This window comes from Coenobita brevimanus, chromosome 88 (genome assembly GCF_032717465.1).
Source record: "Coenobita brevimanus isolate Jiangsu-jjx chromosome 88, ASM3271746v2, whole genome shotgun sequence".
Classification (NCBI taxonomy): domain Eukaryota; kingdom Metazoa; phylum Arthropoda; class Malacostraca; order Decapoda; family Coenobitidae; genus Coenobita; species Coenobita brevimanus.
Genome location: NC_137041.1, coordinates 1,778,775 through 1,806,158, shown reverse-complemented (window position 1 = coordinate 1,806,158; position 27,384 = coordinate 1,778,775). Strand labels below are relative to the sequence as shown.

The 27,384-nt window shown below is 43.3% G+C and overlaps 1 protein-coding gene across 9 annotated transcripts in view; it reads right to left on the bottom strand.

Annotated features, from left to right (window-relative positions):
* The window catches only part of LOC145411128 (heterogeneous nuclear ribonucleoprotein L-like), a 535,656-nt gene that overhangs the window by 40,042 nt on the left and 468,230 nt on the right, over positions 1 to 27,384 (bottom strand). For 6 of the 9 annotated variants that reach the window (XM_080281178.1, XM_080281172.1, XM_080281173.1 and 3 more), the window contains 3 exons: positions 10,768 to 10,869; positions 8,415 to 8,487; positions 7,350 to 7,602 (listed from right to left, as the gene is read on the bottom strand). In XM_080281178.1, coding sequence (XP_080137304.1) covers positions 7,350 to 7,602; positions 8,415 to 8,487; positions 10,768 to 10,869 — 428 coding nt within the window. The remainder of the gene's footprint in view (positions 1 to 7,349; positions 7,603 to 8,414; positions 8,488 to 10,767; positions 10,870 to 27,384) is intronic. The other 3 variants (XM_080281175.1, XM_080281174.1, XM_080281177.1) reach the window with 3 other exon arrangements.

The following is a 27,384-nucleotide window of genomic DNA, read 5'->3' as shown; positions in this document are numbered from 1 at the left end:
CTCTGAGTGGCATTACATTAGGAACAAACCCCAACCATCTCTTGGATGTATACCTGCACCGGCTCAATCCGACTGGAGCACCTTAACTGCCTACTAAACCACCAGGTGACAATTATAATTTTGCTAAATCTGAGAATATTATTGAAAATACATACCATTAGATATACACCATATGAATCAATTACAGTATAGATACAGTATAGATGAAAAATGCTGAACTGGACATGACAATATGGTGTTGCACAGGCCTTCAGACTCCTTTGGTGCTGGGGAACACCTCCTCATGGTGGCACACATATATCCAACCAGCTCCATTGCCCGGTTATTAAGACACCTCACATCTCCCTTCCTACTCCCCCTAAAAATGGCTGGGGAAGGCGAACTTCAGCCGGCAGTTCACCAGGTTCATGTTCAGATAAACCGCCAACAGCTTCTTTAGTATCATGGGTTTCATTTATAAAGGTTCCAACATGGTTGCATGTGTATATTAGGCATATAAAAGTTAATACTGTAATATAAAAGACCTTCACAATTCCCTTTTACAATGTACTCTATTAAGCTTCCAAACAACTGTTCACACTTCTGAGCCACTGATGGTACCCTCCCAAAACGTTCATACTGTACAGTCAGCCTAAGAAGTGACGGCAGAGTATCCAGAAGATTTCAGTCAGTGATGATGCACACACTCTTCCCTGTATCTTTACAAACTGAAAACTATTATGTAAAACTGTTCCAGAAAACAATAAATAAATGCTAGAGTACCAGTATATTTCAAAATTATAGGAATCAGTTTGCTAGTCACGATAATACGAAATTCTAAACGGAACTAATTGAATTTTCAGAACTATCACTCAGGGACAGTCCAGAATAATTTGTGGAGTTCAGATCTAGTGTGGTAGCAAGCAATAGTTTTTTAGCAGCATAAGACTGAAAAGAAAAGGGCTTCAGTAAACAATTATAAACAGTCATTATTATTTATAACTTAATTTCCATTACAACACCAGGGGATAAATTGAAGTCACTTTTCTGTTTCTGTTTACTCCATGGACGACGACAAAAAGTGGGAAAACGGCGTAAGTTAGGATATCTTAAATGGCTCAGTCAACAAGCACAAGAGGAGACAACTTTTACTCAGTGACATTCAGACTGCATTTGGCCACTTAAGAAAAATCTCGGGAAGATTTAACATACACCAGAGGACTATCAGTGAATGAAATACAAAGAGAGAACCTCGAAAAATTGCCAAGAGTCAGAGCTCCTTGAAGTATGTCAACTTGTCATAGCCTAGTATCCTCAGGGCATAAACCACTGGCAAAAGTAATAAAATGCAGAGCCTCATAAACATATAAATAACCAAGTTCAAAACTTCCAAATCAGCATTTTCAGTTAAGGACATAGTGGTTTATTTAAAAAGAAAGATATTACAGATTAAGAGATAGAGTGCTCTTGCATTGCAAAGAGTTTATAAACTCATGTTTTGGTCCTTTTCATTTCCTAGTGTAAGAGAAAAGGGTAAAAACTACCATACCTTCTTGCAACTGAAAATAGTTTAGCATCAACTGGGGATAAGATAGCTAATTATAATTATTATATGCAAGGGAAGACATGAAATAAAAGGCAGAATGGTCTTGCTGCTACTGAAGGTAGGGCATCATTACTGAGAATAATTTCATTATTATGGCATCCATGTTGCTACATCATCACCATAGCATTTGAAAACAGGTTAGTGCATGGCAGTCACAGGGGTTTTCCTTAACTGGGCTTCAAAACTGCAGCATCTGTATTTGAAATCCTGGGAAGCAAATACATTCGGAACATTAAGTTACACTGCGTCCCGTGCGGAATAATACATTACACATTCATTCAAATCGGGAAACGTATCTAAGTGTTATCTTCTAACATATCATTGTCCCGTGTTATTCATTTTACATAATTCTTAGAGCGATATAATATATATTTTATTTAATGTGACATGACGAAGGCACAGATTTTTTATTTTATATTCACTAAGTTTTCACTGAACGAATGGCAGTGAAGAGTGACTGAAACAATCTGAAACTCCACCATCACTTCTTAGGGCAACTGTACACCGCCATTTAAGAAACTGAAAACACACATAACACTATGGTGGTACCATTCTTAACTGGCGGTTTGGGTGGGGCACGAACCTCTGCACAGGTTTGCCACGTTTTCCATACCCGCGATGCCTCTCTCTCTCTCTCTCTCTCTCTCTCCTGGAGGGAGATGTGTGTCACCCTTGGGAATTTTGTTTCTTTTATGAGTGACAAACTTGTGCTTCATTTCTTTATTTTGTTTTTTATTATACCTAATTATATTTAAAAATATTATTGTTTTACATATGGCGCCAGATGACCTCACTGTTGTGGCGTCATGATTTGTTTTCATTCAATCACTCTCTCCCTCCTTCATTCCCTCCCCTCCTCCATCTCTCACTCAGCTGCACTCAACACTGCCCCTGGTCTGCCTCCCCCCCCCCTCTCGTCTGTGGTATTTTAGGATACATTTTGGTTATTTTCTTTTACGTTATAATATACATATTGTAAATTTGACTTTATTTCCACATCACCCAGGAGGTAAAAGTCTTGGCGCGTTTTTTTTTAAGAGGTGTCCCCAAACAGGCCTAGGCCAGGTCGGACTGGGTGTGTGTGAGTGTTGCCGCTCACGAGGGTTTAATGTATAATTTTTTTTTCACTAAGAAATTGGCATATTTTTACTTATATTCCTACACATTATCTTAAAATCATAATTGTGACATTATTACCAACCCCAGAAATACGGTAACAGCCAATAAAAGTGACTACTTTTTTTTTAAGCAACACTGTAAAATATTTTTGCCACGTTTCTGTATTGCCGTATAAATATTTTACGCATAATAAGTTTACTGTTCTTTCATATATTATAATACACAAGTTACCATTATATTCTTAGGTGTTTATCTTATTCTGATGCCTATTACATATAAAGCCAATATGGTATGTTAATATTTTACTTAAATATTATACGTGTCAAGTGGGGTTGGTGGAGGATTAGTGCCCCTCCCTGTAAAACAATTAACTCTTAGCCCTTGGCCACCCCGTCTGGGATACATGGCGTCTGGCAATGAATGAATGAATGAATAATCCATCCATCCATCATCCAATCCTGCATTGCCCCATAAGGAATGTAGGAGCCTGGGGCTAGGCAAGTTGGTCCTGACATTTAAGATGAGAGTGACCAGCCTCATTCATGCCCGAGTGGCATTACGTGAGCAATAAACCCCAACCATCCCTTAGATATAAACCTTCACCGGCTCAATTTGACTGGAGCGCCGTAATTACCCACTACACCACCAGGCATCATAATTTGGTTATGTGATTACCACCCAGCTTAGTAAATGGTTTCCTATTGTACAGGAAACCATTCGGTTTGTCACTCAGTGTAGAGTCACCCATAGGCAGAAGGAAGAGAAAAGAATGAAGGAAAGAAAGACAAAACAGGGAGTGTAAAGTCATGCGTAGGCAGAAGGATGAGGAATGACTGAAGTAGAGAAAGACAGAAGTGGACGGAAGGTAAGGAGGGAGGAGAGGAAAGGGCAGACACCCGAGAGCAGCACTACATTGAGTGAGTGGATGGTGGTAATAATAATAACAACATAATAATAATGCACCAGACACTTTGTCCAATTCATGCTCTGCATGGCAACATCAACTGCTACCCCTAACCACACTTCCACAGCTAAAATCTGTTTGTGTAGGGAAAATCCAAGCCATCTTTAATTTCTGCCCACCGCATCCCAACTTAGTAAGCCAAGCTCTGACTAGGAAAGGGAAATGACTCTGAGGGGTTTCAGGTTTAGTCTCAGCCCTCAAGGGGTTAGAGCCACTGCTCTAGTCCCTCAGCCTCAGATACCCCTCTCTCAAAACCACCACCACTTCATAATATAGTCTGAGTAAAAAATTCACATTTTTACCAATATACATTATTGTTTTCATGCACTGGTTCTTTGAACAGTATGCTTTTATGCATGTGTTTGGTGAAGAAAAACTTAAGAGAGTTAAAATAGTGATTTTTGGAAAATTCTGGGAGGAAGTGCATGCTTACTACAGGTCTTATGCTTTACGTGTTTCTATTTGTGCAACTACTTTTACCCCCACATTAGCCACATAAACTGTCCACTGCACTGTAACAACAGACAATATTATGATTAGAGCCCAGATGTTTAGGCAAAATACCATAAATCCCCCCCCCCTCCTCCTTGGTACAGTAGGGCCCCCAATTATGTGTGTTCAGTTTATTTATGCATTTCTCCATTTATGCGAGCAGCAAAATATTCATTCAATAATGATCAGTTTATGCGAATTTAACTCATTTTATGCGGCTCGCTAAACACACTGGCCTAAATTCAGGTTTCAGTCGGGGAATTCCCACCAAAAAATGTCTCCTCACCATGCTGCTCAGTTCAGCCCGTGTCTCTGACCGTAACAGACGTGCTCTGAGTGGTCACCACCCTAAGACGTGACATATATTTACGTGTAAAATAGGGGGTTAGGTTCTAGGAGCCCCATATTTTTCGTTAAAAATATATTTAAAGACAGGTTATTATAAATATGTCTGCCGTAAGACATCCAAGACAATGTGTTTTCATATGATGTCGTCGACTGGACACATCAGCGCATTCTAACCTAGCCTAACCAACAAGTTTTGCCCCCTAACACTCCCCATAAAAATTTAAACCACCAAGGATTGCCACTGAGCCTTTTGGAAGTCCTCATTACCAATCAAGAAAAAACTTCTGACCTAACCAACATGTCAATGGCTGTCCAGCATCACACATATTTTGCCAGGAACCACTTTTGGTGCACTCATTAAAAAAATAAATAAATAAATTTTAAAAAATGCAGTGAAACTATATTTTTGAGTCATTAGTTAAAAAAAAAAAAAAAAAGCTATACTGAAGTCATCAGCATGGAGTAATTGCGTACTTCTCACTTCTCAGATACACACTAATTTGTACATTGTTCTTTGTTTATTATTGTACCTTAGTCTGAATAAATATCATTGTTCTTTATAATGGAGGAGTATTATGCCCATGTGAGTGTGAATATAATAGGTAACCATAAGTCTAACCCCTAAAATGGGGATCGACTGTCCACCAAACTCCATTTTTCTCTAAGGCCTGTGGTTCCATTCATGAGTATTCCATTTATGCATACCGTACTTGTTTGTCCACCAAACTATCGCATAAATGGGGGCCCTACTGTATTTGTGTAATAATACCTATTTTACTAAGTAAATGCCTACTGGGCCTTTGCTGTTGAACTTTTTGACACTGTAACACTCCAGACCAGAAACGCCAGTTTCTGAACACCTGAATTTACTGGGAGATGAAGCTTCGAACTCACACACATAAAACAATGCTTTGAATATAGATCTACAAACTGTGATTCATTCTTAAGGCGCCAACATGCTCGCATGTGTCAATCTTGGTCACCTAATGGCAGTTCTCCATGCTGCTTGATCTCTAGCAGCTTCCCTATTTAGTCCCTTAACCCTGAGAACACGCTCAATGACCTCGTCCCAGGTCTTTTTCGATGAACCTCTCACTATCCCACCCCCAACATTAACACTTCTCACTTTTTGCACCCAATTATCATCCCCCATCTTCTCCACATGCCCACACCATCTCAATCCACCTCTCTCATCAAAACACTAATATACTTAAGTCCCATCCTACCTCTCAACTCTTCCATCGTAAACCTATTCCCCCCAGGCCTTGAACTCAAGGACACACTATACATCCACCTAATCACTGCCATTTCTGTTTGTTTGAGCCTACCAATATCCTCTTCCTTTACTGCTCAGGCCTCACTACCATACAGCAATACAATCCTAATACCTGCTGCACAAAAAAGATCCCTTAGCACAGAGGGAGAGCCCTCTCAATGTTAGGAAAGGTAACAGCTCCCTGAACTTCTTCCAACCACTCCTCACTCTCCACCTCCACCACATAACATGTCTCCGAAATAACAAAACGCTTCCACACGTTCAAGAGACTCACCAGCAAGTTCAATCCTTTCAAGCCTGGCAATCTCCACATGCTCTCCCCAACATACCACACATATAAAATCAACATTATCAATCGGTCTACCTCTAATACCATATAAATATGCTCATTACATCTATGGAGATGGTGAGATCATTCTTGCTCTTCAAGCAACTTCTGTCTGACAGAAAGCATGAGTTCACATCTGAAATCCTCAAGAAAATGCTTTTCAATGTATGTGACCAGTCTGATTAATCTGCAGTTAAGTAAGCAGTCTTTTGTCACCCGCAGTTCAGCTGAAGTTTTCATAGTGTCTGCTCAGATGCTTTTTCTCAACCCTTGCCGAGCTGCAGACCTCACTAAGAAGCACAATGAATGTCTGTATTGGCTGAGCTGTAAGCCTCATGAGGTACAATTTACAATGATTATTAAACAAATGACTCATGGGAGGTAAATCACCTTAAAGATTCAGGAGAGCAAGGTTAATAATCCTATTACTCATGGGGCGACATAGGATTGGATGGATGGATGGATGGATGGATTATTATTATTATTATTTTTTTAAGCAATCAAATTTGTGAGACATTTTTTTATCATTGTTCTGGAAATGCCCCCCATCCCCCATTTTTAATCTTTTTTAGAGGCTAAACATCTGGGCTTAATAATGATTAACAATAAAGTAATAACTACTGGTACAGTAGCACTGTAGTAATAACATCACCAAAATCTGCAATACTAATATCATGAACTGCTTAGTTAAATGAACAATGTAGAAATCAATGCTACAGTATCTCTGAACCAGAAAGCTGTATAAATTTATGACTTGTAACTGCTTGGCTAAGTTAACATAAAAGTGAATGAAGTGTACTGTTACCCTAAGCCAAAGTACCGTATCTTGATATCAAGCACAATGCTGTGTATTGTTCAAACAGAACTTATCCACATTTGGAAAAGTTGTTTACTGGGGAGATACTGTACAGTTCAACCCAACAAGGATCCAACCTAAAGAGGGCCAAGTCGAACCAGAACTGCTGCATGTTGCTGTTATGGCTCTAAACTCATTTGGACATTCACCTTGTGGACCACAGGCTGAAGTTTCCCTTCTGCAGTCCACCATCCTTTTTATGCACAATTGGGAGGGAGCTGCGGGACGTGTATGTGTAGGCTACTGTAACTATGCAGCAAACTGTCCAATTGTAACAGTGCCAACACAAAGGTGGCCTTCTCTAGCACCGACACTTGGTATATTGGCAGCAAACAACTTGTCCAAATGTAGGCATTATTATTAACACAATGTTGTTCTTACCCTGACGATGTTGCCATACAAGCAGAGCAGGTTGAAGATGCGGTCAGCATTCATCTTATCCTTGTTGAGTCCATACACCATAAGGACAGCACCCTGCTGAGGCAGACCTGGCTGAGGCTGCCCCATGGCTGACAGTGAAGCACCCCCTGGTCCTCCAGCTCCCCCCATGAAGGGTCCACCTTGCCCTTGTCCGCCACCCATCAGCCCGCTGCCACGCAGACCTCCATTACTCATCCCATTGTTGATACCAAACCTGAAGTTATTCATTTACATATTTTCTACTTTCAATTCCTCAGGTCATCCTCGTTATAATTAAGCTATGTGTTCTAATACTTTACCTTTTTACACACAAATGCTACGGTAAATTGGGGGCAACTAGCAAGGCAACTCCAATGGTAACAATGAAGCATTAACATGCAATTATTCTTTAACTTACTGAGAATGTTGCAGCAAAAGTAGTCAAAAGGATGACTTATAATGAGGACTGTCTGTACACCAGTCACTTTTCTCTAATTCACTTTTGGTAATTTGAACTACAATCAGTACACTAAATCCTCTCTCTCTCTCACACACACACAAAATCATCATCTGGACATCCTTTCCCACCCTAGGGCAGGGTGAGGAGTGGCAATGTCCAGACAACCCAAATTGGCCCAATCCAGTGCGCCACGCTTCCATTCACTCATAATTCAAGCCCCCCAGAATCCTGGCTCTATCGGATAAGACAAAAACATTCACCACATTCTGTAGCTTCACATAAACGTATCCGGCAGAGTCAAGCCGAATGCTGCTAGTGTATTTTGCTGCTACTTCCTCAATAAATTACACAAACATTCCCACTTAAACTTTCACTGCTACCTATTAAGCTGATATACCAGTTCCCCCAAACTTACGGCACCAAATATATGGAAAAAGCTGTGATATTTTGGAACACACATGCCTGACATATAATGAGGACTGCCTGTGCTCTACTTTACTTTGCCAAAATTTAAAAATGAAATTCTCATAACTGACAGCTACCCTACAGCAAATCTTCAGGTTTTTAAGATACAATTCATACATTACCTGTCTGGCATGGGACTGTTGAAGAGTCCCCCTGAGCCACGTGGGCCACCCATCTGTCCGTTCATGCCCCCTCCTGAAACATCAAACACTATTATGTCCAGACAAGCTTGGTATTGCAACTACTACTGGTGGGTCCCATTATACGTGCATCCGGAATACATGAAACTGATGATACGAGAATACCAGTAAGTAATTTTGACCCAAATTCTGTGACGTTACGTAGTCAGTTCAACAAGTTTTGCATTTTTTAAAAATCCATTATATGAGTTTCTGCTATCCAAGCAGTCCTCCACTAATATATACCACTGGTATAATGGGACCTGCCTGTACTACTATGTATTGTCTCATCCCTCAAGCATGTTTAATAAAGAGGCTGTGCTGCCCAAACCACATTAACACTACATGTACAGTATATGTTTCTGTAAAGGTTCGATAAGGATAACTTGCCAGGCATCAAGGCTGGCACCTACATCACCACAAAGTGGTAATAAAAAACTACTGTAGGTGAATATCAATGGGGGTGGGGATTGGGGGATTCAGGCAATGCAGCAATTCAAGCTTCATTTCCATTTACTCCCAGGAATGCTGCTACTTCATGCACATTGCAACTCATTGATTTTCACTTTACAGGTCAAAAAAATCTCTCTCTGAGACACCAGTCGAATGAAAACTGGTTATCACTGGACAAATATGGAAAAAAAAAAATAAAATTAGCTACCAAACCAATGTACAGTAACAAACTGGGCAATATTTCTGCAAAGGATGTGCTCAAAGTTTAGCTGATTCCATGTCACAGAAAGAAAAATCACCAGCAGATATACTATATTCAGAACCAGTTATGGGATGATCAACAGAATTTTAAACTGCCAATTCAGTATCCTAGAAAATACAGTGCTAAAGCTGAATATGCCCATTAATTACACATAAACAGCAATACGGCATAAACTGGCAGAGGGAAGTACTGTACAGAACAGCAAAACTAAAATCCATAACGTTTGGTTCAAAGACTTCGTGAAAGACTGTGAAGTTTCTTGTATTAATATCATCTGATGTTGTACCTATCTACAAATAAGCTTCATCTTCAAATATGCATGGATTTTATGAGGACTGATGATATATGACTCCCTCACTGCAAAAAATATATATTTCTGAAAAGTGGAGGCTTTCAGAAATTGGATATTTGGATTTGGAAAGTTACTGTATATGCCGAATGGCCACAGGAAGCTTTACTGGACTTCTTCCCTTTCCATCTGCTTTTTAAATTATATTCTAACATTTTCTTGGCCACAATACAGTATTTTTAACTTTTGAACACTGACATAGTGAGGTCTCCCATAACATGCACTTCCATAACACCATTCACATAAAAGTTCACAACTTTTCACAGGTATAAAATGCACATAATGTCCAAATATGGCATTCCTGGTCACTGCACGTCCCTCCATCCCACAGCGTTCAGTACGTGACCACTCTGAGGCCCATTATGCATGTCCTCCCTCACACCAAACTCAGTACTTTAACCAACGACCATTTGAAGTACGATAAGCATGTTTGTTTAGACATACAGTACTCGTATGTTTACCAATGCGCCATTTAGCTTCCTTATGAGTGCTTGGTAATTTTACGACCAATTTGGGAGGGTCAGGGTTGGCTTACGGTTCATTAGGGGTGACACTGGGGAACATGCCAATCTCAATATGCTCGGTGCCTTCCATAACATACAGTATTTATTATGTTCAACATACTGCCAACCAAACTGCCATGTCATAGGAAAGCTCACTATATTCAGCGTTCCATTATTATCATACAAAAGCATGTTAACCTTTAAACAGCAGGGGTGGGTGGAAGCCACAAAAACTGTGCTCCTTCAACTCCATACAGGAAAGGGTTATCAAAAGAAAAACTAAAATATAACCGATGAAGTTCAACAGACAAGAATGAAATTATTGGTAGCTCAGTCATGTTATGGTGAACAATGGATGAGTGACACTTCACGAAAATCATGTTTGGCAAGCTGCAGCAGTGTAAACAGATATCCTGAGAGTAATAAACTTATCAGGTCATGTGACACCTGGAACAAACTTATTTAGCTCCTTGGGGTGTGGGTGTGTGTTGCAATTAGTGACTGGAGACCAAGTGTCACTCCCTTACAAGCACAATGCCATTACATATTTGACATAACCACATGTCCAGGATGTTCCTACACATGACATACCTGGTTTTTGAGGTTAATGTGTAATATATAAAATACTCTGCCAAGGAAGAGGTGGTGCACAGCCTCCCATACCAACTGGGATCTTTGTTATATCACAAGAACAGCAGTACAGCAAAGCCAGCAGAGGGCAATACGTACTGAAGGGCGAGATGTTCATACCGAAGCCCCGTGGTTCCTGCAGCAAGGGAGGCCGTGATGACCCGCTGGAGTTGCCGCCGCTGTTCTGGGGCTCCTTCATGCCTGGCAACGGAAATGCACAATTCAGTACAGTATAAGCAATAAATAAAATGCAAGAAACTCATACCTACTCACATCAAATACTAAAACTGAACTAAAAATTGTACTAGCAAAAGCAGTAACATGATTCAGAGTAATTAAACCCCAAACCAGGTTTCCTCAGACAGAAGCCAAGAAAGTATGAACTGCTCAAGCGTCCACTACAAAATAAAAACCCTTTTCCTGTAACTGGTATTAAAATTTCTCCATAACTGCCTGGCACATTTGCAGATATAACATCATATTCACTGCCTGATCAGAAACAACGAACATAATACAGTACATATACCAAAAACTCCATCCACTGTCATCAAGCTGGTAAAATTGAAATGAAACGAAGATAACTGAAGACATAAGACAATTATTCTTCAACTACACACCACAATATAAACATTTGGCCGGCCCATGTCAGGAATGGTGTAGCCTGTATACGCATACTAGAATTATCTTGTTTCCTAAGCATCTGCCAATGAGTGTCAAGTTTTACGGCAGGTAACGCTTACGCTACAGGCGTGACGAAATATTTCAGAAACACTTGGACAGTTCCAATTTCTGGAATAAACGGAATTTAGCTTGTGTTATGGGGTAATTTATTCTATCGAGTCATTTTTATAGGTGCGGGTCCAATCAACCTTGACAGCACCGGTAAATTACCTAACGAAACAGATGCCACCTTAATTACAACATTAACCTTATAATTTTGCTCTTTGGTGCTCTTACCTTAATCAGGCGGCCTTACTGAGGCAAGGTCGGGCACTCTGCTTTTAAAATGATTTCCTTTCTCACTAAAGTCAAAATTTGGTGGTGATTCTGCAGCGCTCTTCCTTAAGCACATCATTCTTCAAACCATGGGAGATTTTTCAAATTTTGTATTCATACGCGCTTAAGTAACTATGAAAAACAGAAGCTCACCGTTATCACACAAATAACTTAACACATATCAGGTCCAGAAATAATGACAAAATTGTAGGAAACGAAATTTTATCTGAAAATAAGATATTGGCAAATACAGACGGCACTACTTAACTGAGCGGACGAACACATGCCCCCTTAATCGCTCTCCAAGCATCCGCCCAAATTAAAAAATAAAATCCTTAACGTAACAGAAACTACCAAAAACAGAATGTGAAACATAATTCTGAGCAATAAGTTATGCAAACATGTCCAAAAATAGTGACAAAGTTGCTGGAAACGAAATTTTGTCTGAATATAAGTACTTTACTGACATAATAAGAAAACTACTTTGTTGAGCGGAAGAGCACATGCCTCCTTAGTCGCCCTACAAGCCCCCCTCCCCCCCAAAAGTCCATTATGTAAAAACGCCTTTATGGAAGGGGCATTATTCCGTAGATATACTGCATTTCCTATTATTTTCTGTTTTCCTTCAACGTACTGGTTATGGTAAATCTAAGACAATAGCTTTAAGTACATTTCATTGTTATATTTCTTTACCTATGTTAGTATCTCTCTTGACATGACCATATTTTGCTATCATAGGAGGCTTCTTAACACATCCTCAGGGTTTACTTATCGCATTATAACTTAGCATAATCTTGCAAACAACCGACATCGCTTTTTCGAGTTTGTATCAGTAACATACATGAGGATATCATGATGTAATGTGGACAATAATTCGCTAAGGACAAGATGTTTCGAAAGTCAGTCACTGAGCTTTTTCGTCATCCCATACCCCAATTTACAGCTTTAAAAACAGTAACGGCCTGTCTTACATTAACCCTTGAGAGGTAGGGGGCCCAAGGAAGGCTTCTATATTTCATAGTGTCATTAGTTAGGTGACAGGCCTACTCCTTACTTGACCATATTCAGCTGCCTCAAACTTTATTCGTTTGTGTGTGTGTGTGTGTGTGTGTGTGTGTGTGTGTGTGTGTGTGTGTGTGTGCTAACCTCATATTCACTCACTCTGACATGCACACGTCTTGGTATGGAATGTGCTGTGGTGGTGGTGTAAGTGGTGCAAGATATGAGTCAGCAGGTTGTGGTGTAATGTGGTCTTCTTGGAATCGAGGTTATGGGTCTCTTCACTTTAGCTAAAACTGCCATCTATCCATCTAAAATACTTTGCTAGTCACGAAGATGTGCTATGGAAAGAATACAGAGTGCAACATTCTTCTTTTTTGTAACTAAGCTACGCAAAATAAGTCACAGGACGAATATATGGATCAAAGTCAAATAATTATGGAAAAAATGATAATATCGACTTTGTGCAGCAAATAAAATGTAACTTAGGCAAATTACTTTTCTTAATATGGTCAGAATAGTAGTAGAAGTAGTAGTAGTAGTAGAAGTAGCAGTAGTAGTAGTAGAAGTAGTAGTAGTAGATGTAATAATAGTAGTGGTAGCTGTAGTGTTAGTAGCAGTAGTGGTGGTGGTGGTAGCTATAGTAGTAGTACTAGGTATTATACAAAACAACATTCAAATACCATACAGTTAACACTTATTAACACTTTCGAATATTAACTTAATGGGCAGGGAGGTTCGTTGTAAGTGGCGAACTATGGCATGGGGGAGGTGAAGGGAAGGGTGAGCTATGAGGGCAGGGGAGGGAAGGGAGAGGGAGGCTGAGATATGGAAGCGAGCCGTAAGGAGAGAGGTATGGGGGATGGACGAGGGAGGGATGGGAAAGGGAGAGAGGCAGACGCACATAGGTTAACCCGAAAGAAAAGAGGTGTACGGCGTGGATGAAGGGGAGAGAAGGGCAGGGCAGGGAGAGGGAGAGAAGAGGAAGGGGAGGGAATGGTGGGGTGTGTGAGTCATGGGTTCTGGGATGGGGCCAAGTATCTGAGGTGGTGGTGGTGTTGCCGCCATGACGCACCCTTGGCACTCTCCACGCACACACTACAACTGCATTATTACAGCTTGGCCATCACACGCCCACGCATACACACACACACGCACCGCCCACCCACCTACACACGTCCCCTCCCCAACTCTTTCTCACTCGCCTTCTAACCTATCCCAATGTACTCTCACGACCAATCTAATCTCTAACCTATCCTAATGTACTCTCACTACCAGTCTAATCCAATTTAACCTAACCTAATCTAATCCAGCAACCGAAATCGAAGCATCCCATCACTATACCTACAGGATTGCACAAAGCTATCTAACCCCTCCTAGTTGGAAATGTATCTTCTATCCTAAATACAACCGTCTGGATGCTGCAAGAGAGAACTAAATACGTCATCCACTTGAAAGACATATTCTAAGTGGCTGAAACTGCCTATTAAAAAGTTATGAATACCACACAAGAGTCTGTTAAAATACAATACGCTAAATGAATCGTTAAAAAAGAGATGTTGGAACCCGCCATGTCACTTACTATACTCTGAAGGTGTTAATCATCCCCCACTCGCCTTGCATCACCTAGAACTACCAGGGATGCTGCATGTGCGTTTTTTTTTTTCCCCCGGCGTCAGTATACGCACATGTAGGTTTTTTTCCCTTGCTAGAGTGCCAAGCTGAGAACTGTTTATGTGTTTGTCTTCTTCTCCTCCAAGGGTGGGAGCCATGAACTAAGCTTTTGTTTTTATCGACCTACAAAGCATCTACCAAATAAAAAGGAGAGAGAGAGAGAGATTGTTTACACCCAAATCAACGTCCAATTGATCGTTTTCAGATGCCACCCCCCATTTTTTTTCTCTTTACTTCCAACTCCAGGCATTTATATCAATTAAGCTTTTAATTTTGGTCAACCCTACGACACACCAACACTCCCGACAAGACATCATCCCCGCTGAGAGAAGTCCAGCTGAGGCATGGCAATTTTGATCAAGCTTCTGTTTAATTCTGCCAGCCCTGAGACACCGGCCACCAGACCAAGCCACCATCCCCGTTCAAAGATGCCCCAGTGAGCCCCTCCTGCGTCAGATTGCCAATTCCCGCCGCCATTACACCAGAAATTCCACCCACGGCCACCAACCACCCACCAAACCGAACCTTGATCCCGCATTATACACTCAATTACCCTGCCCAATTCCTTCCTCTTCTACCTCTACTCAATTACCTTGCCCAATTCCTTCCTCCTCTGCCTTTACCTTCATTTTCCCCTCAGTCCCTCTCCTGCAACCTCCACCTCTTACACTCCATCTCTCTCCCTCTGGTGCTTCTAACATTTCCCCTTCCCCTTCCATCCTTCTCCCTCAACCTCTAACGTTCTTTTTCCTCCCCTCCCTCCACTTTCACCTCTACCTCCAATGTCCCCCCCCCCTCTTCTCCCACAAGTCACAATTCCACCTTCCTTCCAGCTTCCCTCTACCTTCACCTTCCTCTCACCTTCAGTTTACCACCTCTCCCCTTCCCTTTCCTCCCCAATTCTAGCTTCCCTTCCCTCCCCCCCTTCCCCTCATCAATGCATCCACCTGTCTCTCCTCCAGTTCACCTTCCCATCCACCTTCCTCCCCTTCCCCTATCTCTTCTCGTCTTTACTCCTTCATCCCCTTTTCACTAAAGACTCCTTCCCTCCCGCCCCCCACTTCCCATATCTCCGACCCGCCCCCTCATTCCACTTCCCTTCTACACTCCTCTGATTTCTCTTCCCTTCCTCCACCTTCCAAATTTCCATTCCCCTTTCTACCTTCACCTCCCTCTCTCTCGCTCCCCTCCCCCTCTCCTGGTGTGGTCCGGAACTGTAATTTCCTTCCCTCCTTGGGCAGCCAGCGTTAGTCTAGGGCCACACAGCCGGCCGGTCATTACCAAGTCTCAGTCCACCTGCTCTGCCACACCCACCAAGAGGGGAGACCATTACAACATTGTCCTTTATTATCATCATTATTGTTATTTACTGTCACATGGCTCCGTGCACCGTAATACTGTCACATGGCTCCGTGCACCGTAATAAAGACTGGCATCCGAGACGTGAGGTAAGTCATGCCAGAGGGTCGGGTGTGGAGTGGGGGAACGCGTGTGATGCAGAAAGGGTCACAGTTAATGAGCTCTGACCGTGGGGCAGTGGGTAGTAGTGTGCGTAGATGTCAATGATTCACCATACACCAGCGCCAACTCCACATCACACTAGTTACATCACAAACAAGAACAGAACATCATAAAAAAAAGCACATCACAAACACTATAAAAAAAAAACACAACAAAAACACAAGAACACATCATAAACACAAGATGGTGCGTCTGTTACTGAATCATCCCTCAACAGTAACGCCTGCCTTACATCACACTGGTAACATCACAAACACAACCAAACACTAACACCAACACTACATCACACTGTTAACATCAGGAATACAAGAACAGCACATTACAACACAAAATATGCTTAGCCCACACGTAATCAACCCTCAAACACATCCACTATATTACATCACACTTATTCTACTGCAAGGAAGAAGGAACCACAAACACAATAAAGACACCACAAACACAAGAAAAATAGTATCGTCCCTTTACTTATACCACAGTCGCAATAAGACCACACCACCACCACACCACACTGTTACGTCACAAACACAAGGTCAAAATCTAGAAGGGCTCCAGAAGAGAAAGCACGTGTTCTTTTCCTGTGCCTGGCGCTTTGTGACGCGGGAACAAAGTCTAACGTCGGGAAAAAATCACGTAAAAGATAAAAAGCAAGTCATATCAGTTTTATCTTGATCTCGCTGTCTGACCCAAACTGCCTGCATCTTCAAAGTACATATTGTGGGTATGAATCTCCAGACATAAAAGGTGCTGCGGTAGGTGAGCACGTACAAAGTTATAGTTCAGATAATTCTGTAAATAAATGAACACTGTAGATGCACATACAATAAAAAACTGGCATCTACGGAAAAAGAAAAACTAATAAATGTATTTCAGAAATGTATGTTTGTGTATATATATAAACACACACCAAGGCAAGTCATTGAAGTGCCTGCTGTGTACCTGGGCTGGCTTGTGACACTGCTAGGGCAGCGTAACAAGTATATCAACACAGCAGCAGTCGTGCCAGCTTCACGGCCCACATCAGCCCCTTTGAAGCTAAACGCGGAAATGCCACACCACACTACCACCTCCATACACCCAACCCTCGCACGCTGGGAAGGTGACACTGAATACGGTGGACGGCGAAATATATATCGTCAAACTTTCCGGTACCAAGGTAATAATATACAGGAGCTTTACTGTCATAATTATTGGGTTTTCTGGTGACCCCCTTTGCCTAAGAAACAAATACGTCGGGTAGATGGCCAAATCCTAAATTTCTAGTGTCAGGGTATTAGAGGTGCTTCGTTGCCTTATTACTGTGTTTTCTACCCAGGAACGTAACACTACATCAGGTGGCCTCACAAACTGTCGCAGGATTAGGCTCACGATGCATCATGCTGAATTTCTTATATGAGGATGTTGGATTTTCTGGCACACCTCTTTAGTCAGGAAGGTGGCACTGCATTGGTGGCCTTCATGATTAACCTAGCGATGCATATATTACTATCATCCCAGCTTCCCTCACATTTCACCCACACCATCTCTTCTCAAATGATTCCCTTCTCTCAAACTTTCATTTCCTACAGCCTCTCTCATCTCAGACCAGCACTATACATATCATCTCAGTCCATCTTCCCTCAAATTTAATCCAACTCGTCATCTCTTCTCATCTGATTCCCTTCTCTCCATCTTTCAATTCTCGCAGTATATCTCTTCTCAGTCCAACTTCCTCCACATTCCATCCACTCTCTCTCTTAACTGATTCTCTCTCCTCTACCTCTCAACTCCAATCCATCCAAACTCGTACTGTCATCCTTGCAGTCCAACCTTCCCTCCATTCTATCTTCTACCCCTTCCTTCTCCACTCCAAGTCCTCTCTCTCTCTCTCTCTCAGTACACCCCACCAGCAGTTCACTAGCGTCGCCCCAAACTTCCCAGCGTCCACCAACTCAGCAAGATTAATGGCATAAAAATCTGGGCACATTAGCCTGGGTGGGAGGGGGACTGAAAAAAGACGGCCACAGCACCAAGGCGTTTAGATGTGTGGAGACCTGGCTGTATGAACGAGGAGGGAGGGAGAGGAGGAGGAGGGGAGAGAAAAGGGGGTTGAGGAGGAAAGGGGAGCAAGAGGAGTTGGGTTCAGGAGGAAGGAGGGGAATGGGAGAAAAAAAAAAGGGAGAGTAAGAAGAACTGAGAAGGTTGAGGGAGGGAGGGAGTACAGGAAAGGCAGAGGGTGGGAAACAAGAGAGTAAGAAGAGTTGAGAAGGGTCAGGAGGGAGGTAGGAGAGTAATGGGGGGAAGGGGGAGTTGGAGGAGTGCAAAAGGTAGGGGACGTAGGGAAGAAGGGAGGGAAGATAGGAAGGAGACGAAGAACGTCAAGGAGGGAGAAGAGAATATAACAAAGGGGAGGAATGTGTGTGTGTGTGTGTGTGTGTGTGTGTGTGTGTGTGTGTGTGTGTGTGTGTGTGTGTGTGTATACAGGTGTGAAGGTGGTTTGGTTAGGGTTCAAGGTGGCTCTAAATTGGTGTATCCGGTCAGATGGTCCAGATTAAGAAGGGTTGGGAGAAAGTTACACCCAAACTCCTTAGCCTTAGCACCACCACTATCACCATCATCACTACTGTCATCTACAACCTTTACAATCATCACTACCATCATCCTTACACCCACACTCCTCAGCTTTAGCATCACCATCATCACTACTAACTTCCATAATCTTGACAATCATCACTATCATCATCAACAGCGGCAATGTACACTCTCAACCACAACCATCATCAACAGCGGCACCATTTATATCACTATCAATGACCCCCTTCCACTACTATCATCATCATCATCACAGAAATATTAAGACTTCCACAGCCTTTACTATTAAGATTATTAGTATCACATCATCATCATCATCATCACTACCACCACCACCACCACCACCTCCACCATCATAATCATCAACAAAATTCCCAGGCTTCCGTAAGGCAGGAAAAGCTCGATAAGCCCTCTCCATCTCTTTCTGGGGACACGAATCAATGGATAATGACAGCCTCGAGAACAACCCCTCTTCCACCTTCATATGTGCCTCCTTCCCTCCTCCTCCTCCTATGTGCCTCCTTCCCTCCTCCTCCTCCTATGTGCCTCCTTCCCTCCTCCTCCTCCTATGTGCCTCCTTCCCTCCTCCTCCTCCTCCTACGTGCCTCCTTCCCTCCTCCTCCTTCTATGTGACTCCTTCCCCCTTCCTCCTCCTTCCCCTCCTCCTCCTCCTACGTGCCTATACGCCCTTCTGAGGACACTCCAGCAGGGACCTGTGCACTGAGGGTATGGGTTAGGGACGGCCAGAACAATGAGTAGCGACCACTGACAGATTTATTGATCTTTACGTCCTGGTTTGTGCTGGGGACCAATGGCTGCTGTGTTGCTAGCTTCTGTTCATTTGGTGTAAAACTGAATGCTTTCCCTCCTTAATGTTTAGGTGTACGGAGAATATCACACGAATATGGTACCACAAAATGAAAACTACTGTCAAGTTAGGCGAATGAATTATTGTTACCTATCTATTAAAACGAATCTAGGACAAGAATGGCTTTGATAATATTACCAAGAAAGAAAAATAATGCACAAGTTATTCTAAAAGAGCAAAAATCAACACTTTTCCCACTATCACTAAAAATAAACGCCTTAAAACTGCCATCACTTTTTTTTTTAAATGCATACTGGAAGGGTTAGATCCAGCATTAATAAACCCTTTCAGTACGCAAGGCACTGTCCTAAGTTGATTAAAATGGTCTGGTAACAGCAATAAATAAATAAAAAACCAAGACATTACCCGGATCCAGTGTAAAGACATGTCCATACACACCTCAAGCCCCCTCCCCCCGGCCACCCACACCCTCCCCTCGGCCACGTAGCCTAAGTATGCCAATAGGTTTCCCAGAAGCTATCAAAACTTTCAGGCGATTCCATGATATTGGACACACAAAACAACACCCATTTCCCCCATTCCTCCCTCTCACCGTGAAAGCAACACACAAGAAAACCATCGCTAGAATCACTCAAACCATCGCTAAAATCATCACTGAAACAATCGCTAGAATTCTGCCTTTCCTGACCAAATATTTGAGGTGGTGATTTCATGCATGACCCTTTCTGACCTCTTATGGGACTAGAATAAGAGGTGTTTTGCTATGGGGTCACTGCAGACGCTTTCCTTCAGCCCAGTGGAGCCTTAGATATAACAGGGATCTAAGGTGTTGAGGCTTTGTAGGTTAGTGGAGCTTCTAGTCACTACCAGGCGTGTCGCGGTTAACAATACACACACACACACACACACACACACCTCGAAACACACAAACACCCTTCTTTACACATTAAAACTCAAATAAGACCAGAATTCCCAGGGTAATGAAAAACCCACAAGAGGTACCATACACACCGCCATTACCCTCACCCAACACCCAATAACCACCAGACCTTCCACGCATGCTCAGAGGTTTGGAACGTTGGCCAGATTTAGAACACTAGATGGTCTGGCTATGTGAAGAGAATGGAGACTGAAACTACTGAAACTAACTAGGAGAGAATGTTTGTGTGATGGATGAGGAAGAGGAAAGGAAGATCAAGGATAAGGGAAGGAGAATTGGAGATCGAGGGAGGGGGATGCAAGGAGGAGGAGGAATGGGGTGATGAGGTTTAGGAGTTGGTGGGGGGGGGGGGGGGTGCGAGTTGGAGAAAGGGCGGCGTGATGGCAGGGGACTGGGTGACATGGAGGCAATGTGTTTATGGCCACTTCCTCCACGATTAAGACATCTAATTATGCCCTAAATTTCCAAGAACCATTCACTAATAAGACGGTCCGACAAAGAAAATAATTACTGTATGTCACAAGTACAAAACTAAATAAATAAATAAATAAATAAATAAATACAGATAAATTCGTGTTATCAGCCATATATTAAAAACTCTCTGGAGTCTTCCCTCATTTCCAGCGCCAGACTGAAGCAGCGTGCAGACAGGAGTGTTGTCCCCGTTGAAGCCTCTCTTACACTGTGGTATTAAAGTGGCGCTCAGGGCGATAATCTCAACTGGGTGGGGGTACAGGAGCTTCGTGCACGTGTAGTCATCAATTTAGGTCTTATCATTCCACGCCCTTCCTCCCAAGGTCGACGGAAGGCCTTGCACTCTCTCTCCTCCCTCCCGCCAACACCACCGTCCCTCCTCGGCCTTATGCACTAAAAAATTCCAAGCACGAAGCTCAGTAACATGCTGTCCTGAGCCGGTATGCACGTCAGTTGAGGATGCCCCCTAACGCCTCTTCCTAGGCGATTTATTTGCTTTATTACACCTGAATGTTCTCTTCTGTGTCATTCACATCATTCTAACACCACCACACTCAGCATAAATGACAAAAATTTTTATCAACCAGTCATATCCAAAGACAAATCGCTAAGAAAGAGGTGCTAGGGAGCTTCCTTAACCGACGAGAATACGGGCCCTGGTCTTTGGTTGCGCAACAAAGACTGGGATGTGCTGTGGGGGTCATGTTGGAGCCTGTGGGGCTGTTTGTGCTAAGGTTCGCCGACCGTACCGTGTTACAGTTATGCTATCGTCCTGCCAGCCGGGGAGGGAGATGCCCTTACTCTTAACAAATCCTTATGATAATCCTCCTGACCAAGATACACAGTACTGCGCATTTGAACAAAAAGATTAAGAATACGGTTTTGTATTTCTAATCCTCAGAGAATACGGTTTTGTACGTCTATCCCTCAGTACCAGGACATTCTTGCTGCCTCTAGACTCCTTCAGCTTTGGAGAGAGACTGTCGGATCTGGGGGAAGCAAAACCCTTCTTTGGCCCTTCAAGACATATAAGCAAAAACATGGCGAGAATAGAGTATCTGCCTTCTCTACTAGACGCTGAATTCCCTCTGTACCGTGGCATGAAGGCTAACCACATCCAACCCACACCATAATCCAGTAAGTAAGTTGGATATTCGTGGCCTGTATACATTTTTCACGTCTCAGATTCAATAACACGCCTAATAACCTCCTCCGCCGGTATGGTGAGGAGTTAAGGTGTCCACTCCAGCCTCGTGCTTCACATCCCGGCACGATAGTCAGCTTTACGAGGGAGGAAACGAGTGTAATAAGGCGTTATCAGGGTAGCGCACCATCCAACCCACCTACAAACCCACCCACCACAGCAGCCACCACCTCACATACGCCTACACTCCCACCATCCAACCTACCTACACACCCACCTACCTACCACCATCCGACTCACCTACATAACCAACCCCCACCATTCAACCCACCTACATAACCACGTCACCAACCATCCCACCACATAAATCACCCAACACCACCACCACCCACCTAAATACCCACTAAACCCTCACCTACAATTCCCACCCCATTTGCACTCCACCTCCCACCCACCTACACGTCCTTACTCATCCTCCTACAAGACCACCCACACACCCACTACTGCCAGCACACTCCACCTCACGCCCACGCCAATACCAGGGATTTTGGCTATACATAAACCACTCATTGCCAAGACCCCTCTCAGCCAAACAAAATCTGAAAAGGAGCAAAGGGGATAACGTGACACAAGAATGGACTCCTGAAGCAATGAAAAGGAGCAGGTATGACATCAAGAAAGGTGGGAGGCAGGTAGGAGACAGGCAGGTGGAAAGTGGGATGCGAGGAGGGTCGGAAGGATTATGAACAGCAAGTGAGACATGAGAGAGGGGAGAAAGATGAAGGATACAGGTAGTGACAAGCAAGGAAGATGATGGGTAGGTGGGAGACACAGAAGGTAAGTTAGAAGAAAGTGTTAAGTGGAAGAAGCAGGTGGGACGGTGGGAAAGAAGGAAAGACGCGACAGACAGCTGGGCACAAGGTGGGAGGGAGGAAGGTGCCAGGCAAGTTAGTAGATGAGTGATGTGGTAAGAAACTGGAATTCCTCTTATGCTCTAAATACCTCGTCTATGCATGTTCGTCTAATGCCCCACTATGCTCTCTTTTCTGACCCGCCCCGCCATGCCCTCTTCCTGCCCCGCCCCATCCACTGCCATTATTATCCCGCCATGATCCTTTACTACATCCTTTTCACTTTGTCCACCGCCATGGTGTACAATTTCCTTTACTTACCCTGCCCTGCCCCGGAATTCTGTATGCACAAGGTTTGGTCTGGAATTTACTTCGACTCTGACGCTATCCCACGCCCCACTGCCTCTTACATATTCCACACCCTCCCTCACTCCCCCAGGACACACACACACACACACACAAACCAAATTCAGGTATTTAATAGACATCACATGGAATTCTCACCCCATATATGGACGCTGTAAGAGTATGTCGTACCTATATAGACTGTGTGTGTGTGTGTGTGTGTGTGTGTGTGTGTGTGTGTGTGTGTGTGTGTGTGTGTGTGAGAGAGAGAGAGAAAGGGGAGGGGGTGAAGGACAAGAGAACAAGAGGAAAAGGGGAAGAGGACAAGGGAAGGAGGCAAAAGCAGGAGTTATAAGAGCAAGGAGGGGTGGGGGGGCGAGAGGACAAGGCCCTCCAGCAGCATGGGTTGTCCTGGCAGCTGCTGTGAAGAATGTCCGGAATGTTAATATAGTACGCCCGGTACACCTGTTATGGTACGTCTCGCTGTCACTTAGTTAATATTACCTCACCACTGACGCTACACTACCTAGCCAGTCTCTCTCACACAATACACCCCACCACTCACCCACACACCACTCACCCATACACACTATAACTCACCACCCACTCACACTTTCACACAATATACCTAGCCTCTCACCCACACAATATCCATTATATGGATTCACAATCAAACTATACTCTCCCTGGCCACTCTCACATCACAATACAAAACACACACACACACACACACACACACACACACACACACACTACACGGTCACACAGTCAACAACTCTCCCCGCCTAGACTATGTATGGAGGTATAAATCATGTACTGGGCTGGGCAATATGTATGAAGAAGGATGGGCAATATATATGTGAAGAAGGAAGACGTGTGGAGGGGAGATGGGCAAGATGTTTGAGGAGCACTGACCTGACGTGTGGAGGAAGGGAGAAAGAGGACGTGTTGTGAGGGGAAGGGGTGGAGGGCAAGAAGTGTGTTGGGGATGGAAGGTGGAGGGAAGTGGACAAAGAAGTGTGTTGCAGAGGGAAGAGGGGAAAAAAGTGCGGTGGGGAAGGGAAGGAAGAAAGATGTGCAGAGAGAAATAACGCTAAATATGTGCTTGAAAGAAATGAATAATGTGGTGAGCTAGAGATCAAAATGTGTGGAGGAAGGGTGGGAACATGTGTGAAGAAAAGGAAAGGACGATGTTTGGAGAATAATAACTAGCGATGTGTAGAGAGGATGTGTTGTCGATGTGTAGAGATAAATAACAAGACAGAGCAATGACGTGAAGAAATAAAAACCTAACTTACAGGAGAATGTAACAGGGGATGTGTGACGATGAATGGAGTGGAATGACAAGAAGACATAAGGAGGAATGACCTAATGACAGAAATTAATAGCCTAACTTAAACCTTACCTGCAACAAGACGGTGAGGGCGGGGCGGAGGTGCCGGGCGGAGGTGTGGCCGTGCAGCTTCCTCCTTGTTCTTCTCCCTGCGCACAAAACACACATTGGCACATGGCTACAGGCTGACACATGAAAACAATAACACTATGGCTCACAGAGGCTCGAGGGACAAGGCGGCAGGCTCCGCGGTCTGTGTGGTCAAGTCTTCATCTGTGGCTCTATCGTGGTGGTTCGGGGCCAGTTCGTGTTATTGTTTTAATCATGCAAACCAGAGCCATGTGACCAAATGTGTTGTGCTTGGGAGGCTGGCTGAACACCTCCCGGCGCTTCCACCCCACCGTCACTCTTCTCGCTTTGGGTGTCTTGTGCCATGTCTCTCTCTCTCTCTCTCTCACTTTTCACACACACACACACACACACACACACACACACACACACACACACACACAGTCTTTCTTGGTCCTGTTATGGGGCTAGTGTCAATGTTTTATCAGGCAACCAAAACCATGCACAGAATACCTCACATCCCCTAACACATCCACACCGCCAGTCTCCTCGCTCTGAGTGCCGTATGTGTTGTGCATCCTCACTCACTTTCTCACATCCTTACTCACTTTCTCATTTATTTTCACACATTTTCTCACACATTCATATACATACATCCTTCAGTCTTTCATTCAAACACGTTGTGCCTCTTTCAGACACCATAATCTGCTTCTCTCTTCCTTCACTTTCAAAATTCAGCTCACTCACTCACTCAATATTATTTAGTCACATTTTGACACTCTCTCTCTCTCTCTCTCTCTCTCTCTCTCACACACAGACACACACACCCTTTCACCACCGGATAATGTAGCATAGGTGATGACAAAAATAAACTGTTCAGTCTTCATCTGTAAAAGTTAAAGAAGACAAGATGCAGAAGGATATACGCTGCAAGAAAAAGAAAAAATCCACACAAAGGGAGAAACGAGAAACATGTCACTAAGTTGATGTCATGTGCTGAGTAGCGTGTGGTTCTATACGTGGGTTATTTACGTATGTCCAGAGGTCTGCATACTATCCTTTTCATATTAAAGTTTCTTGTGTATTAACTAAGATTATTTTCAGAAGTCCCTGATAACTAAAAACTGTGAAATATTTATAAAAACTCGAAATTCTTGTGCCTATTTCGATGTTCTCCCCTCGATGCAAAAACTGATAGCAGAAAAATAGGAACGAGTGCAGGTTGTTGTACTGTGTGAGGCCCAGAAGTGTGTTCGTAATGGTACAGGTTCGAAGTGTGTGTGTGTGTGTGTGTGTGTGTGTGTGTGTGTGTGTGTGTGTGTGTGTGTGTGTGTGTGTGTGTGTGTGTGTGTGTGTTGTCAGTGGTGTTATCCTTGCTTTAGCACACCTGCCTCTCACCATAGCCAACCATCACCTGGGTAACGCAATCAGGGGGAAACCTAACCCAATTTCGCCCACTGCTTCTACATGCCGGCATTTCACAACGACTTGCAAACGTAAATCCTCTCCCTCTCTCTGCATCAACACACCCACGACACCCACACACCTACACCCACTCACATACACCCACACCCACACCACTCACATGCACCAACACCAACACCACTCACATACACCCACACCCACACAAAAGATACAGCATCCCCATCTTATCTGACCTCCTCTCCTCTCGTACACACACACACACACACACATTCAATCATTCAGTGAGATATAACAAAGTATTGGTATATAATGTGCCTCTCCTTGATATAAAATTCAGAGTCTAGCAGCAGTATTTCTAAAACTGAGGCGAAGGTGTATACTTTCTCCTAATTACCTACTAGCACTTAAGGAAAGGATGTCAGCTTTACACGTGTTGCTAAAGTGATTAAGATGCGAAGGTGAAGTTCTCCCCAAAATCATATTATTAATTTCTGTATCGTGGTTGAAAATGAGGACTTAATCTTGTGGCAGGTAATTTTGTCAAGGAGAATGTTTGACAGGCCTGGTTAAATCCTACAAAAAAGATATCTATAAAATCCCGTTTCCTGGTCGAAGAGGATTAAAGCTTGTTATGGTATTTATGTTGCTATGGTGAATGTATAAGGTAAAAACCCCCAAGATATAAAAATTCTGAATCCTAGTCGAAGAGGATTTAATCTTGTTATGGTATTTATGTTGCTATGGTGAATGTATAAAGAGACTAAAATTTCCGAGCTATAAAATCCTGTATCCTGGTCAAACGGAATCTAATCCTGTTGTGGTGGCTGGGAGGAACTGCTCTTCTGGCGCCTATATATTGTAATGGTGAATGTTTGGAAAGAGTGAGGAAACGAAGATCCCCCCATAAGGAATAAAAGTTCTCTATCCTCATGACGAAACTGGTGTACTTCAAGAGGATCTACGAGTAATCTACGGTTATCTTGTTGTGGCGTAAGGAAGAGTAAGGTGACTAGGCGACCCTCGGTGGTTACTGACGGGCGTTGTAGATGTGGTGGGAGTAGTAGTCTTGGTAGGTGGGTGGGTGTGTGGGAGGGTGGTTTAGTGGGCCGCCCTCCCCCCCGTCAAAGCGAGTGGTGGATGAGTTGATGGCTTGTAGCGTAAATTGACTTGTGCTGTGTGTGGAGCCATCTTGCCTTTATACCCTGTGTCGCCACCTCTCACCTCACATCAAGTTACAGGACGCCAACTACACTTACAAAAATTACCTTCAAACGCAAACTACACTCAAAAATTACCTTAAAACGCCAAACTACACTTAAAAATTACCTTCAACGCCAAACTACACTTACAAAATACCTTAAAGACCTTACCTTAAAAAGACACAATCTATTTCCAAAAAGAGATGCAGAATAGAATAGTATACCAATTGCTACTCCCTCCTCCTCCCCCTCCCTCACCCCACCAATATGTGACTGAGGGAGGGGGGAGAAGAATGGGGGAGGGGGAAGGGGAGCTTATTCTTGGTATGCAAACTACACTACAAAA